This window comes from Athene cunicularia (genome assembly GCF_003259725.1).
Source record: "Athene cunicularia isolate RWA chromosome 6 unlocalized genomic scaffold, athCun1 chr6_part1, whole genome shotgun sequence".
NCBI classification, from domain to species: domain Eukaryota; kingdom Metazoa; phylum Chordata; class Aves; order Strigiformes; family Strigidae; genus Athene; species Athene cunicularia.
In genome coordinates, this window is record NW_020799105.1 from 23790794 (window position 1) to 23807105 (window position 16312).

At 39.7% G+C, this 16312-nt stretch overlaps 1 protein-coding gene across 1 annotated transcript in view; it reads left to right on the top strand.

Moving 5' to 3' along the window:
- Nucleotides 1-16312, top strand: part of DOCK1 (dedicator of cytokinesis 1) — a 279035-nt gene that overhangs the window by 50667 nt on the left and 212056 nt on the right. The window contains exons 25-26 of the mRNA XM_026851564.1: nucleotides 10602-10672; nucleotides 11692-11798. Of these exons, the coding sequence (XP_026707365.1) occupies nucleotides 10602-10672; nucleotides 11692-11798 (178 nt within the window). The remainder of the gene's footprint in view (nucleotides 1-10601; nucleotides 10673-11691; nucleotides 11799-16312) is intronic.

Sequence of the window (16312 nt, forward strand, 5' to 3'; positions counted from 1 at the left end):
TTGCAGCTTGTGAGATTGCTTTTATTATGTTCAAATATCCACTGAAGCACTAGGTTTTTTTCAGTAACTAGAAATGTGTTTGTATTACGAAGAATAGAATTATTGAATAGGTGGATAAAAGTGGAGTTTTTCTGAGAGAGATTGAGTATAGCTTCCGTCAGTCTTGCGTGACAAAGCTGCTGGAGTCCTAGGAGGGTGTCAGTACCCATGTAAAGTGGACATGACATTACAGGCTTCGTTCAGCATCTTTGAGTTGGTGGTTTAGTACCATCCTAGTGGTGAGGAATGTCAGAAGGACCTCACAGAACTAGGGGGGGATTAAATATGAGCTGCAAGGTAGACAAACTTAAGGCAGTGCATCTCAGGAAGAATAAATTAGTGTGATGCTCTACTTGAAGCTGGCAGTTGCAATTTGGGGAAGGGACCTTGGAGTCATAACTGACAACTCTCTGGGGTTATTGGTTCCCTGTGCAATAACAAGCAAGGTATCATCAAATGGTTTGGGTTGGAAGGGACCTTAGATACCATCCAGTCCCACCCCCCTGCCCTGGGCAGGGCCACCTTCCGCTAGCCCAGGTTGCCCAAAGCCCCGTCCAACCTGGCCTTGAACCCTGCCAGGGAGGGGGCAGCCACAGCTTCTCTGGGCAACCTGTGCCAGGGCCTCACCCCCCTCACAGGGAAGAATTTCTTCCTTAGATCTAATCTGAATCTATCCTATTTCAGTTTAAACCTGTGACCCCTTGTCTTATCCCCACACCCCTGATGACGAGTCCCTCCCCCCTTTCCCGCAGCCCCTTTCAGCCCTGAGGGGCCGCTCTAAGGTCTCCCCGCAGCCTTCTCTTCTCCAGATGAACCCCCAACTCTCTCAGCCTGTCCTCACAGGGGGGGCTCCAGTCCCCCCAGCATCTCCGTGGCCTCCTCTGGCCCCGCTCGAGCAGGTCCGTGTCCTTCTGCTGTTGGTGCCCCAGAGCTGGACCCAGCCCTGCAGGGGGGTCTCACAGAGCGAAGCAGAGGGGGAGAATCCCCCCCTCGCCCTGCTGCCCACCCTGCTCTGGGTGCAGCCCAGCACACGGGGGCCTTTCTGGGCTGCCAGCGCACGTTGCTGGCTCACAGTCAGTTTTCCATCCACTGATACCCCCAAGTCCTTCTCCTTGGGGCTGCTCTCCAGCCACTCCTCGCCCAGCCTGGATTTGTGCTTGGGGCACAGAAGATGTTGGGTGTCAACACCAACAGGGAGTTGGGTGTCAGCCAGTGGGATAACAAGAACATGGCAGGGCTGTCATTTTGGTTTTAGGTAGCCTTAGTGCATCCACATCTTGCATGCCAGGTGCTGTTCTCATGTCCTGACCTCAGGAGATAGTTAAAGGGGTATGGAGGACCAGGACTGGGAATGGCTCACTCACCTTCCTGGTGGGTGAGGGGCTTGTGAAACTCTTCAGCACCAAATCGCACCATACAAGGAGTAGGCTTCGCTCACTGATGTCAGTAGGAAGTTAGTTTAAAGCAAGTAGAAAGAAAAGGTTTGATTTCTGAAGCTCGCTGTCGCAGGGTGTTAGAGGCAGACAGTGTCAGCGGGCCGGGAAGAGGCGAGGCAGCTTGCCAGGCCAGAAGCCCGTAGATGTGAGGATGGGTGGAGATGCAGCCTCGGAAGGATGCTGGGGGAGCCCGGAGGCAAATGGACCACAGAAAGTATAAATGGCATCTCCTGTGGCCACTGTTGGAGACCAAGTACTGGGCTACGCAAACCATTACTGTGAGACCGTGTGTTCCTTGTGCTGTTGGATACTCTTGAAGTTTTGTAGAAAACTAATGAAGATAAGCAGATAAATTGCTGGGTCCCTGTGTTGTGCAGTTAAGATCAGCAGATCTATCTGCAGCAATCCCAGGCTTCTTTTACTGTTTTTAATATATATTGGTGAAGCTAAATAACTGTATACAAAATAAGTCTGTCTGGAGAGATAAGAAGTTGAAAAGACCTACACGGAAAATTAAGGTGCTTCACATTAAAAGAGAGAGATACTTAATTCACACATTAGAATATTTCTATTTCTCCTTACAAAAATTGTAATCTGTCTTGATAGTTTATCAACATGAAGCAGAACTGCCACTGGAAAGTTTTTCTTTTTCTGAAACGTTCATAACTTTTCTCTTTGGGCTGCTTATACTGTTGTGTGTGTTGTTTTTTTTTTTTTTTCTCCAAGTCTGTCTGTTAAGAGAGTAGCCTTCAAGCTGACACCGTGCAGGGGAGAATGAATGACTGCAGTCTTACGTTCTTAGCAAGAATTACTCTTTATCTATTCAAATATTTATGTCCTTGTGGAAGCTGACGAGCTGTTTCAGACTGTAGCTCAGGTCTTCCGTTACTTAATATTTTGCATTTAAATTGCCCCTTTTTTTACTTGAATTTTTCAAGGCTTTGGTACATTAAAAAAAAAAAAAAAGTTTCCTCAAAAGAAAACTGTATGAATTGTACAAGGATTTAAGGTGTAGAGTGCAAAAAGAGACATTGAATTTGTACCTCTTTTTGGAATCATGGCTATTCAGAATTTCTTAGAGTAGGGGAGAATTTGTATATGTGGCTGCTTTGCAAACCTGACTTCAGTTGCAGCCTTGAAGGAAACATCATCAAGAATATTTTCTGTGGGGGACGTGTTCAAAGTGGTACTTAGCAGGTCTACTTGCTGCAAGTAGCTATAACTGTACACAGCATCGATCAAATTTTTCTCAAGACTTAAAAGGAAAATAAAAAACCACACAGAAATACCAAACAAACAAAAAACAAAGGCCCTGTCTATCTGTAAAATTTACTACTGCATCCAAATCATGCTTTGCATTACTGAGGATGCTTTGACTGCCAGACTCACGGCTGGGAAGGACAAGGACCTGATCTTTTTGCACAGGGTTCCCCAAGAAGCCTGGAGTTGGCCTGGTGTTAGGGAGAGACATTTCTGTGTCAGCTCTCTGTCCTTCTCTGCTTCCGACGTGGTGGGGGTCAGGGGAGGGGGGGCTCTGGGGGCAACCCCAGTGCTGGCCCTGTGCTGCTGTCCACTGTGTCCAGGCAGTCGGGGTCACTTTGTGGCACAAGCCCCGGTCACCTTGTCCTTTGGGTGCTTTTTTGTAGCTGCTGGCTTAGCTTATGCATGGAAAAAACTATTTTTTTCAGAGTGTAAAGGTCTGTTTCTTTCGTGAGCTTTTGGTATTGCAAAATAATAATTTAAAGACAATATTAAAAGTTTATTTTAGATCTGAGTTGTAGTGCTTCAGCTGTGTGTTTTTACAATAAATAGATTAAAATCCATGTATTCTTGGGGCAGGATTTGAGCAAAGCTTTACTAGCATTTATACGTCTTGGTGAGTTAACTCAAATATGTTGCAATCAAAACATTCCGGTGTAAGAATGAATAAAACCCAATTTCATCCGAGGCAACAGTCAATCCTGTAAGTTTGAATTGGAGAAGCTGGTATGGTATAAATGACAGTGTTCAGAACAACATGGAGTTTATTATAGTTAACTAAATATAATTGTTAGGGGTTATGTTTTTGGTGCATCGGTGTTGACTGCAGCAGAGGCAGGCATGGAGAGGCTGCCTTTTACCCTTGATTTTTTTTTTTTTCTTAAAGTATGCAGTTGTCCAAACTAGAGAGGGAAATTCAGTGATTTGAGCTGACAGATGTTTTTGTTGTCCTCTTATTAAGAAGCATTTTTCTCGCATGATGAATGGTAGTGAGCTGCAGTAAGAGTTTGAGAAGTAGAGAGATTAAACTTTGTTTTTCGAGTATCAGTTTATTAAGAATTATTTAATTAAATAAGGTGAGCAGCATTTGGTACATGCTCTTGTTTTTAATGGTTACAAATGTAGTGAGCTACCCTGGTTTTATTCCTATTTGCTGCTAATTGGTGCATGATAATTATTTCCTTAACCTTTTACTGTGTAAGCACGAGCTCAGCTGAAGCCTAGCATGACGTTTCAAGTTTAGATAAAAATGCAAATGTTTCCTCGTCATTTATTCGTGCATCTCTTTGAAACAAGGGCAGTTGAGCCAGCTGCATCGAATTTATGAGGACTGTCTGATTTTGACTGTGTTTGTATGAGGGAGCTGAACTATTCTCAGCAGGGTTCTTGCAGTTTGCTCTAATGTTTGCTGTTATGTGTGACTTTGTACTGCTGTTCAGGATGACTGGAAAAAGATGATAGGCTGGTAGCTGAGTAAGTTCTCTGTGCTTTAAATGATCTTGATAAAGTAGGTGTGTATATAAAATTATCCCGTAACGTGACCACAGAGAGCTGGGGCAAAAGATGGTGACATTTCACTAATGGGAGTTAACTTGTTTGTATGTTTTTTTTAATAATCCTTGTCACTTTTAACACAATGACTATTTCTCAGTATCCATACTGTACTTTTCCCTACTCTAATATAAACATTTATTGCTAAAACCACAGAAAAGTGTTTAGACAAAGGCAGGGAAAGACATGACAAGCTGCTGAGGTACCTAGGAAGAAAACAATAGAGACTGTTAGTCTGCGGGGCTTTTCCAGCAGGTTGAATAATCTATAACCATCGTTTAAAATTAGTTGAGTAACAAAATGCAACCATGGATTGAGTTTTCTGTGTCTCTCAGAACCTCTATGGGAAGGTCTGTTGTACGGTGGCAACAAATACAGTAATCTCTAGAAGAGCGCAGTGTTACTTTACTTGTGATCATGCTTTGTGTTGTTTTTACATCAGATTTTGTGCCACAGGTGCTGGTTCATTTGTGATTTGACACGAATGTCTGCTGTAGACCAGGGCAATTTGAAAGTAGTGTTTAGGTGTTCCTGGAAATTGTTTCATCCAGCTGCTGACTGGGCTGGATTTGGGTGGGGTAATGAGTGTAACGGAATGGCATCCGGGATAATGCTTGTGTAGAAGGTAGGTGCTTTGTGTTGAATGACACAAAAGATGGAAATTAACATTAGAATCATGTACAAATTGAGACAGATAAAACAAATTTATTGTTTCATCAAACAAAAGAGTCCAGAAGAATGTACTGTTCGACAAAGAGATTTTATGCTTAATGTTGAGGCTGGGCGCGCTGTTTGAAATGAATGACTTTAGAAGATGACATTTTAAAATTAAGTATTTTTGCTTTTATGTTGTACAAAGAGATGAACTTAAATCCTAGACAAAGCCTGTAGTACGCTATTCAGAATACACTTTAATACTTTGCAAAAGTCACTTGTTCACTCGAATGACAACCTTAAATTAGCACTGCAGTTTTCTTAAACAGCTGCTGTAAAGAAGCTTTCTTTAGTATTTTTTAACATTCCTTGTCAGTGTAAACCCAATAATGGGATAAAAGTTAGAATTTATTGTTGTTTCGAGACTGTTTTGCTGTAGTTTCTACTGCTTTGCTTTCATTTACCAGTGACGATTTTTATCACAGTAGTAATTTGTTTTGTATTAATGAAGAGATTGCTCAATATTCTCAAAAGCAAATTAGTAAAACTCCCATTGTTTATATCTGTTATCCAAAATTATATCAGAAGTGACTTCAAGATACTTAGCAGCCTACCCCCTCTTATTCCAGTGTGCTTTCATGTGACAAAGAATTGTTTCTGCAGACAGTTTGTCTTTGAGTGGTAGAAGGATGCTGTGGTGCAATATAGTGCCATGCTTTTGGTCCCCTTTTAGTGCAGCTTTGTGTTAATCCATCAGGGTGTTAGTTCAAGTGTGGTAAAATAAAATTTTTGTGTTAAGAGAGTGTAGTTTTAGTTGTTCCACAAGCCTTCAGATGTACTAACAGCTACCAGATGTGACGGAGTAATGGAGATGTTTACCAAGAGCACTTGCTGAGCACAGACTGCAGCACGACTCTGGCTTTGAGACAGAACATATTTAAGATGTGTCTCCAAATGGCGTATGAAATATGCTGTAATTACTCATCTTGTAATGCTGCTTAAACATGTTTCTGAGCACTTCTGTGTAGGTGTGTTCCTCATGGCTTGCTGTTATGTTGGATTGTCGGTGTTTGAAACCATTACGTGGCTTTTCAAAAGGTGGAGTAGGTGACTTTGGGCACTTTGAGAGAAGCCAGCTCCAGCCAACTCAAAGGTTTGCAGAAGCAGACTCCACAGAGAAGCACTACTCTGTCTTTTTTCTTTCCTCAGCTTAAAACTAGGGAGGCTTTGAAGGGAGCTGGGGTTGGAGGACAGGCTTGTGCAATGTCCTAGAATAAATTTTTAGGAGTGAAGAGGGGTTCAGATTGCCTGGCCCTTCATGGGAGTCCCAAAACTTAAAGCTGAGGTGTTACCTTTGCCCAGTGACATGAAGGAAAGGTGTGTATGTGTCCTCCCATCTCTTTCTGGGAGGGCTGCTGATGTGTCTATCTTCACAAAGAAATGAAAAACTCTGGAAGTTTTCTGTAAGGCAGCTCCTCTGACCAAGGGATTTTGGGATTCTTTTTGTTGTTCCAAAAAACATCTGAAATTTACTCTTATTTTACACAGTTTATAGATGCAAATGTTGAAGTGCTCTAAGTCTTTTTTGGAGTTTGAGTTTTTCCCCCACCCCCCAAAAAAAAATTGCAGAAAAAGATCCTTTCAGAACAAAGTGACTGTTTTGTTGACAGTGTTTTCTAAATTGCAGTCTTATAAATTTTTAGTCACAGAAACTCCTTGAACCTTTAGATCTGAGCAATGTGTTAGTTTTTCTCTTGGTAGATCCCTTTTCTTACCCGTTCTTGTCTTAGGAAACCTATCTGGACATCAACCGTGAGCCACGGCAGTGTGGGCACTGCAGCGGACCCTTCACTGATGTTCAAAGGAACCACAGTTCGAAATTACACCTCTGTTGCACTTGGTCGTATTTACTCTGGCCTTCTTACTGTGCCTGAAGGTTTTTTTTTTTTTCTCCTCAACTAATATTTTGATATAGGCCATCACAGAATTTGTTTCTTCAACATGAACCCCCTGTTTTATTTAGCTGCTAACTCTGAAGAAGTTTAGGAAAATACAATTAGCTGTTAAGTCATTATAAGAACATCAATGTTTTGTCTTAAAGGTTGCAAAGGATGGTTACTCTGGATAGAGAGGCGGTTGTGATGGTTTAAGGAATAAGTTGCAATTATTCTGCGGAACCTAGGAATCGTGTCCTCTGTATTAGGTGTGCAGAGAACTGTGACCATCAATTACTGCTTGTTTTATTCTGTTTAAGGCAAAGCTTTGACTTTTCTGGACCTTATTATTTTCACTTCGTGAGTTTTATTTCTTGTCATATTTAATTGCCTTTTAGCGTTTAGACGGGTATCCTTGAATCACTACACGTTGACTTAGCAGTTCAATAGGTTGTATTGGCAGCTGGTTCCTATAATGACAGTAAATGGTTCTTTTCATATGTATGTATTTTGGCTGTGGTATGATACCTTTTATACATAGAAATGATGATAAAGGGAAACACACATTTGTGTATGTGCACAGCTGCGTGTGTGGTTGTGTGTGGTGGGGCAGGGGGAAGTAAGGGATGAGGTAGTCGATATTAAGAAGTACTTTGAGTTAGCTCCCAGGCTGATGTGCTTGTTGATGTCATTCTGATCCTTGACTCAAATGTGAATGACATCCTAGGGGGGGAAAAAAAAATAAATTACAGTAATACCCTGACAGTCAATATAACAGTGAGTGTACAAGGAAGTTTAACTTGGTAGCAGCAAAAATATATATCCCCTTATTCATACAATGCGCTGTCTTGTTTTTGCTTTTTTTCCTTTTTATTCTTCCCCTTTGCTAGTTTATTTGTGTGCTTTGTAGTACTTCAAATGAATGATTCTGTAACTTGATAAGGGTGGTAATAATTTGTCATTTGTTTTCCACAGAGAAAGAAGCCCCTTTGGGCAGTAAATTTTTTTTTTTTTTTTTTGCAGCCCAGCTTGAAACTATGTATAATTACTAAGTATTTGAGACTGATATTTCCAGCTTTGTGTATCAACTGTGATCACATGGCAATCATTACAAAAACCTGTTTGATTAAAAATCAAATAATTAAGTTCCTCATTATTGTGTTTTCTCTAATGCTGTTTTGCATTTTCAAGTCTCTTAGGCATCACTGTATAACTATGAAATTAAGATTTTTAGGGTTTTTTTTGTAGTTTGCCATGTAATTCTTGTAGAAATGAGGAGTTTGAACCTTTGTCCAGTGCAGGTGAAGAGTGGAAATTAATTTATTTCAATTCAAAAAACCCCAACCAGATTGGTTATTCTGTTTTTTCCTGATGTTATATGAAAAGACAGGAACAGTTGGGTTTTTTTTATCTGCTGAATTTAATATTACTCACTTATGTATTCCAGTATCCTGGGAATAACCAGCACTGCAATTGTGCTACTGCTAACGAAGGATCTACTTTCAGTTGCAGCTTCTAACAGAGTAAAATCTACAGTGAGAGCTGCTCTTTTACAAAGGTTCATATCAACAAAAAGAAATTTTAGTAGATCTTGGGATTACACAGATTTAATTGTGGGGTTGCAGAGCTTACTTGTCTGATCATATTGCCTGTCATATGACTGAGTCAGCTGAGATTGGAAATGGGGAAATACAGTTCCAGTTTTCTTTATATTTAAAGATATGAAACTTTAATGGGTTTGTCCATAAAGTAGAACCTAAGTTGCTGATAATTCTTGTCACTGCAGGCTTTAGGTTAATGTTGTAAATAGTTTTACCTGATAGTACTTCATTTAAGCTATTAAAGTGTTAATTTTAACGATTGTTGCCAGCACAGTGTGAAATTTTAATTCAAGATATAAAATGCAAGCTCTTTTTTAGTATGTGTTACTAAACATTTATCGCTATATGCATTTGAATGATAAGCAAATAAAAACACAGCGATGGCTGCGGTTTATAACTGGTCATTAGAGTCCTCATCCATCAAAACACATAAGCGTGTACATAATGGGACTATTTGCATAATTACAGTTATGAGCTTGATTTCTGAGCATGTAAGCAGTCCTTTAAGCATACGTGGAAATGGTTGATGATCGAGCTTGACAGTTTAAATGGACTATGAATAAAAACTGGAACACCCTGAAATTTGCATCTAACCTATTGACATGTTTGGGTTTTGCTCTTTGAAGTGGTCAGCAAGCGTTGGCAAACTTCCCGCGCTGGCTACTTGAAGTTACCCTTGGGACTTGTAATCAAACAATTGACCTTGTGCATTCAAGAATGGTGGATTTTGATTTAAAGTTACTCTAGTTGTGGCAGAAAAGTGTAGTTGTCTGGAAACAGACAAGTGGTTTTGTATGTATGTGCGAGCAAATAGTCCTCGGGTCTATTGCCCTGTGGCTCTTCTAGTATTAACAACTACTGCTAAACAGAATTATTTTGGTTTCTTCAATTCCTTTGACCCCGTGGAGTTGTGTAGTGTAAACACTTGTGACATCACGGCCTTCAGACTAGAAAAAAACTGATTAAAAAAGAACAAGACAAGGGCTCGTCTTCCTTCTAATCCAGAAGGGAAAGCACACAGTGGAAACTGCCAATGCTAAGCCTTAAACCCACAAACAGAAATGCCGTGTATGGGGAAAGAATTGTTCCCCCTTTTGAGGCAAAAATACATCTGTCATCAAACTGTTTGATGTTATCAATAAAATGCAGAGGTAAGCAAAATAAGTCTGGCTGTTGTGGTTTATATTTGAATTACTGTGGGTTTTTTTTCTAGTTGGTGGATGCAAGAATTTGAGTGACCCCAGTAAAAATAGTGCATGTGTATAAGCTAGTAAAATTAAGATAAAAACCAAAGAGTTTCGCCTTAGGGCTTCTTAGAACATTTTCTCATCTATGATTTGGAATAGTGTGTTTAAATCCATTTTAAATCCATTTGCAAATGAAGAAAAAACACCCCAACTTGGAAATTTCTGTGTAGATGAAAATTATCGTTATCTGTGGTGTTACTAGAGTTCCTTTTACTCTCGTCTTACCCAAAGTGTATTCTGACATGATTGCATTAAATTGCTGGGCAGTAATTTTCATTTGCTGGGTTTATGCTCTTGATGCCTGTAAGAGAGTTTTTGCTCTAGAAATAAGTAAATAATTGCTAATTGTCACTAAGAAACGGAAGGATGAAATTAGTTAAAATTACTACAGATAGTTAAAATATTAAACATTCGTTTGTATCTCCTGAATCCTTTCATTATGTACTGTGAAATGGAGTGACACTTGCAAGTTCAAGGGAAATTAGAAAGACCTGCAGTTCGTTAGTGGCAAAAAATGGCAGTTGTGCATTTCTGTTTCGTTTTTAAGTAGTGGAGGGAAATTTAAACCCCAGCTACTACAGCATAGCTGGTGAGAAAGTGCTTCTCCAGCTCTACAGAAAATGGGGAAAAAGTGATTAGAGGAACATAACTTAGTTATGCGTTGTAGACCGATACACCAAAAGGTTTCTAAGACGTGTTGGAAGGAGTTTGTAAGTCTCTAATTTTGGTGTAAGTTGTCAGTTGTCCCAGCTGAATCCAGAGAATAGTTAAGCCAAAGCAACTTATTCTTATGTGATTCTCTTCTTGCAGTCTCCATATTGCCCTTAAAGACGTGAATTTCAGTCTTGTTTACTTGTTTTTCTTTTTTTTTTTTTTTAGGGGGCAGCACTTAAATACTTGCCAGCTATCGTCAATGATGTGAAGTTAGTATTTGATCCAAAAGAACTTAGGTGAGTAAATTAAATGTGTAGTGTGAGCTTTATCTAGCTCTTTATTTTACATAGATATATATACACACATATAAAAAAAATACATACAGAGGCAATGAAATATAATCACCTGGGATGTTTTATCACTTTGGTTTTATTACCTTTTTTTTCTCCTTGTAAATATTTTTCGGGATACACAAATAGCCAATTTTCAAGCCAACATGTAAGGCATCAGGGTTTGACAAACTTTTTGACAGACTTTGCAGTCTTGTTGCCTACGATCATGTAATGAGGTAGAACTATCTGCTGGGCAATTGAGATCAAAATTCTTAACCTGTATTCTTGATATTTCACACTTTCAAGTATAAAAGTAATGTAAATAATAACGAGTTTTGTTCAGTGAACACTATTGCTGGACTGATGTCTCAGTAGCTCATAAACACAGGAATGTTGTTAGTAAATAGAAGGGGTAACAGGAAGATGTTTTAGAACAAAAGAACTGTAGAGAAACCAAACCAAAACTAGTATTTCAGTAGAACTTTTAACTTCAAGAGAGAAAAATCAGTTTCTCTTTCACGGTGCTATTACAAGGCAATTAAATTGAAAAAAACCTATTTTTTATCTAATTTGATAGCACAAAATCTTCTGTATACTGCCTGCTTTTGTTTCTGTGTTCTTGTGTGTCAAAATAAGGAAAAGAGTCAACAGGTAAATAAAAAATAAAAAAATAAGGTAAAGAGTCAACAGCACAGACAACTGAAATTTGAAATCTAAAACCTTAAATGAAACATGGGGAAAAGAGTGTAAAACTGAGATAAAAGGGAGAGGGCGAAAGAAAAGACACAAAAAAACCTTAAACAGGTGTATTAAAGACAATTCACATTTCTCTGAAATTCCTGTCTAGCTCGTTTATATCTGGAAAAAAGAGTTTGCTTGTCCAAAAGTATGTAATTGTTTATCTTCCTCTGTGCTATTGCATGTTTTTGACGTATTTTGGAGAGAGATTAATATATTTTTGTTCCTTGTTCCTTTATATGTAGCAAACTCTTTACTGAATTCATCCTAAACGTTCCCGTGAGCCGGCTCACAATCCAGAAGCTGTACTGCCTGATAGAAATAGTTCACAGTGACCTCTTCACGCAGCACGGTGAGCAGGACCTTTGCGACTATTAAGTTGTCACATTATTCATTGTCTCCAGCCCTCTGCTTAGTGCAAGGTTTGTCCTTGCCGCTGAACGCGGTGGAGGTTGTAACCAATTAAGGCTGTTCTGTTAGAAGGACGAGAAGATTTAAAGTAAGTGGGGGAAATGCTAATTGATACTTAGTGCAGGTTATAGATCATAAAGAAGTGAAAGCAAAAACTTGTCATTCTTAATTTAAAAGGGCGCTAAGCACCCAGTGTTAGCGACATGTGTTATAACTTTAAGTGTGATATATTTTATCAAAACCTCTTAATTCAGCTTTTGTGCTTAGTGAACTTCTGCAGAGAAATGGAAGTTTTTGACGTCCTTTCTTGCCAAAGTGTCATTCTCTCCCTTTAAGCTGTCCCCTAGCTGAAGTAAAACAACATCTAAACCTTTTAGAGTGTGCCGTTTGTCCGTGCTTTCTTATCTTCTCCTTTTACATTAGTGTGCCAGTGACAGGTGAGTTCAAGCACTTGTCTCAGATTTCTTCACGTGAGGTGAAACATTTTATTCTTTTTCTAGATGACTGCAGGTTAAACTAACCTAAACTAAGTGTTTATGCGCTGTCAGAAGAAGTTAATGAGGGAGCAAATAGGCAACGGTTCAGCGATAGAGGAAATTTGAAAGAATTCTTCTGTCAGATCAAAAATTCTGGGACCACATGATGCAAAGTACTGATAAAACAAACTTTTCTGGTTCCAGTGTAAAAAAAAAAAATTCTTGGTGGATTGGCTCTGTACTGACAAATCTGATACCAGACCAGGTAATGTCTACCCACAGCTACGTAACTTCTGACAGATCTAGTAACTTCTGTTTTCTTTCAGTTAGCAACCAAGTATAGAGCCACCCCAATCTGTGCTGCAATCTATCATGCTCCTTAATTTCACAAAATTCTGTGTGTTTGTGCCTGGTGCACTTGAGCGGCGCTGCGAGAAGGTGGGGTCTTGCATGGATCTGGCACTGATAACTGTGGGATTCAGTACTGCTGCTCCTTCCACTTGAAGTTTTCTTTCTAATTTTTCACGAGCAGCAATGAAGAGTGGTGTTCAAAGAACAAGCTTTAAGTTTTGATGGCACTTTTTATTTAGACTGAATTTGCAGTAAGGCTACTCTCCGAGTTGCTAATTCATTAATGAGAACCTGTAAAATTATTTGATCTATGTGATACGTGTTACATGCAAGTTTAAACCTTAAACTTTGGGTAAAAACAAACAAAAAAGGTTTAATGAGAATTAAGACTGGAAGATAGAGATCCTGGAGGCTCTGAACCTTTCAAGAAAAAGATAAGAGATTGTCCATAAGGAAGCTTTCAGTACAGTTGCAGTCCCACTTGAGCAACAAGGTATAACACAAGTTGTAAATTTACTTCCTGCAGTTATGGATGGTGGTGAAGTAAGAATGAATCTCTGAAAAACAGTCTAGCAGCCATGTTACCAGGCACTGCACCAGCAAGTCCAAACGCAGTTCTGCTTGATCGTGGCTTTTGAGATCTTATTTCAAAATTATTCAGCCCTTTAGAGCCACCCCGTATGATTTTAATTCTGAATTGAAGGGTTTGCAAGAATAAAAAGGAGGAATGCAGATGGCGTTGCTGGTGTTGGAGCTTGGGTGAAGCGGGACTGGTCTTTCTGAGGATATTTTACTGTTTGCTCTTACAGATATGTACATCAACGTTACTCCTTTCCTTTGTTCATTCTCAGCTCACTGTCTCTGGAGTAGTTTTTTCCTTCTTCTGGCTGCTTTTAGGTTGCAAGGTCTTTGGGACAGAAGTCAGTAATATAAGGTATTACACTTGACTGTCTTGGATAGGAGGAAATTGAGATAACTCAGAGAAAGCAAGAAATTATGACTATAAAAACCACTCCTAAGGAGGCTATAGGGGCACATTGTGTATTTGCTGTCTTAATCTTTGACTTCCAGTTTCATTTTCAGAGGTGGAAGGAGAAATTGCATGCGGCTCGTTTGTTTTTTAAACCAGACTCTCAAACTCAGCCATTGGAGTTGCAGTGAATGGTATCGTCCAACATTATTGAGCTCTTGAGAAACTTAAATGGATCTGTTTTAATAGCAAGGTTGTTAATCTGAACTCAGTCCAGTTTTGTTGACAGACCAGCTCTGCTTAAGGGCTTTGGATCTTACAGGAGGCTGCTAACCAGGGGTTTTCACGTCAGTGGTTGTTAAGAATGTCATCAATCTAACATGATGCGGTTGAGGTGCAATGGAGATTGAAGGCACGTGTGCACGGTACTGGGGCAATGCTGGCTACCACAGAATGGAGCCTGGTGGTCCAGGGGACTAGCAGAGCTTGGTGCAGAGGTGATGGGGCTGTGCCACTTCCCACGGGCTCGACTGGCACAGCCTTCTATGTGGTTATATGGGACCTCACAGAGGTATTTTTTGGTGTGTCAATAAAACGTTATCTTAAAAGCTTCTGTTCCCACTGGTAATTCTTCATAAAGCTCGTGTTTGCAGAACCAGTTGTGCTAGGAACCTTTCATAAACACTAAAATTAACTTGAAAATAAAATAAACCCCTAGCCACAGCCTTTGTTAAACTTAGATTTATTTTTTTTCCCCTTGCTCTGTGGGTTTGAGTTCTTATTACTAAAACATAGTTCGACTGCCTCTCCTCCTCCTCATTGATTCAATAATTTTTAACTGATAGGCAATACTTTCATATAAGTATCCAACTAATCCTGTATCATATTGCAGAAATGAGATTTTCTTTTCAAAAAGCAATATGTAGTACAGGATTGTGGAATTGATGGAAAGCTGTAAAATGTACAGAAAATCAAACAGCATTTCATCAGTGTATTTCTGTTGGAGAAAAATGCTCTAATTCTGTGCCTTGAGAGGTCAAGGAAGATTTATTTATGTCTCCAGAAGAATTAAAATTCAAAATACATGAGTCTATGAAGCTTGAAGGATGTTGGAGCAAGAGGGGTGGGTGTGGGAAATAGTTTGCTGAAGCGTTGTGCCTGAAGAACAATGAGTGATGGATGGTTCAGGGGTCTTTATGAAATCTGAAGAGTTTGGGACCTTGGATGAAAATGTACTATGGTGTTGTGGCTTGTATGCCTTGAATAAAGGATGTAAAATACAGTTTTAAAACTTGTTCACTTAATTTCTGGTTATGCCAGGTGCCATTTCTATATGTTTCCTTCTGAAATTCAAGGTGATTTTTCTTCTTTGCAGAACTTGCATTTATTTTTATAAAGCTGTTTTTCAGCTTGGCAGGAGAACCCTGTACATTCCTTAGGTTTTGGTGGTTTTGTCCTAACAGTGTGGCTCATCACTGAGTCCTAGTACCACAGGGAAGAAGAAAAATCAGTGTGTAGCTTGGCAGACAAAGCAGAGCTGGCAGAGTGTGTATTTGTGTATGTGTATTTGATACAATAATAGCGAGGTGACTTCAAGGAGCGTATTTTTTTCAAGGTTGTGGTTATTTAGAGGCCAACAAGTAGGAATCTTCTCTGTGTAGATGAAATGTGTATCAGATCTTTGTGCTATTTCTGTCCTTGACAAATATTCAAATATCTCTAAGAAGATTTTCCTGTTGATTCCCTGCTAACATAAAGACAGCTGTTTCTGCCCGTTTTCAGGGGTTGTATTCATCGAGTTCAGGGCCTGCTTTGCACATCATAGATGATCTGTCTTATATCCCCTCCGTGGTTGTAGCAGTAATCTGTTCTGGCTTTGGCAAAATAAATGCGAATTTTCTTCTGGAGAAGCATAAAGTTGCATCTCGTTTTTCTTGAGTGTGGGAGATTAATCTCTATTGTGGTGATTCTCAATTGCTCTTTTGATTTTGGCACAGTAGATCCGCGTTACACATCGGTTTGGTCTTTGTTCCCTTTCTTATGTGAGGAAACGCTTCCAGGAAGATTATTGAAAAGACAGTTTGGTCGTGGCTGCTGCAGAAGTTCTCCACAGTGCTTAGTGCAGCCATTTCCAAGGGCTAAATCACAGTGATGATCACAGTGTGCCCTTAGGAGTTTTTTTAAGAGCTAAGCTGCCATGTTTTCCCGTACTCTCTATGGGTGACTTATCTCATTTTTTTTGCGTGTATATATTGCCTAGGTAGCGATATCAGCAGGATAAAGGATAGCTGTGAGCAGGCAGATTGGCAATCTGTGCTTTGGAGGAGCTCGTTTGACTCTGTCCCCCTCCCAGGTGTTTGTAGAAAAGAAAATGATTGGGCAGAAGCCCTTCGTGTAGGGGCTGGAGGCCTCTGTGGGGTCTTTGAACACCCCAGTGTTCATCTGTGCTAACGGGGATGCAGCTTTTTGCATGCAGTAAAGCATTTTAATTTGTCAGTGATTAACATCCTGATTCAGCAAGTCGTGATTTTGAGACTTGAATAGAGCTTTATCTGTACTAGTTCAGACAAATACGTAGACATCTTGCTCGGCGAGGACATAAGTATATCAATATGTTCTTACATATGCTATACATAATATTTTATGTATATATCTTTA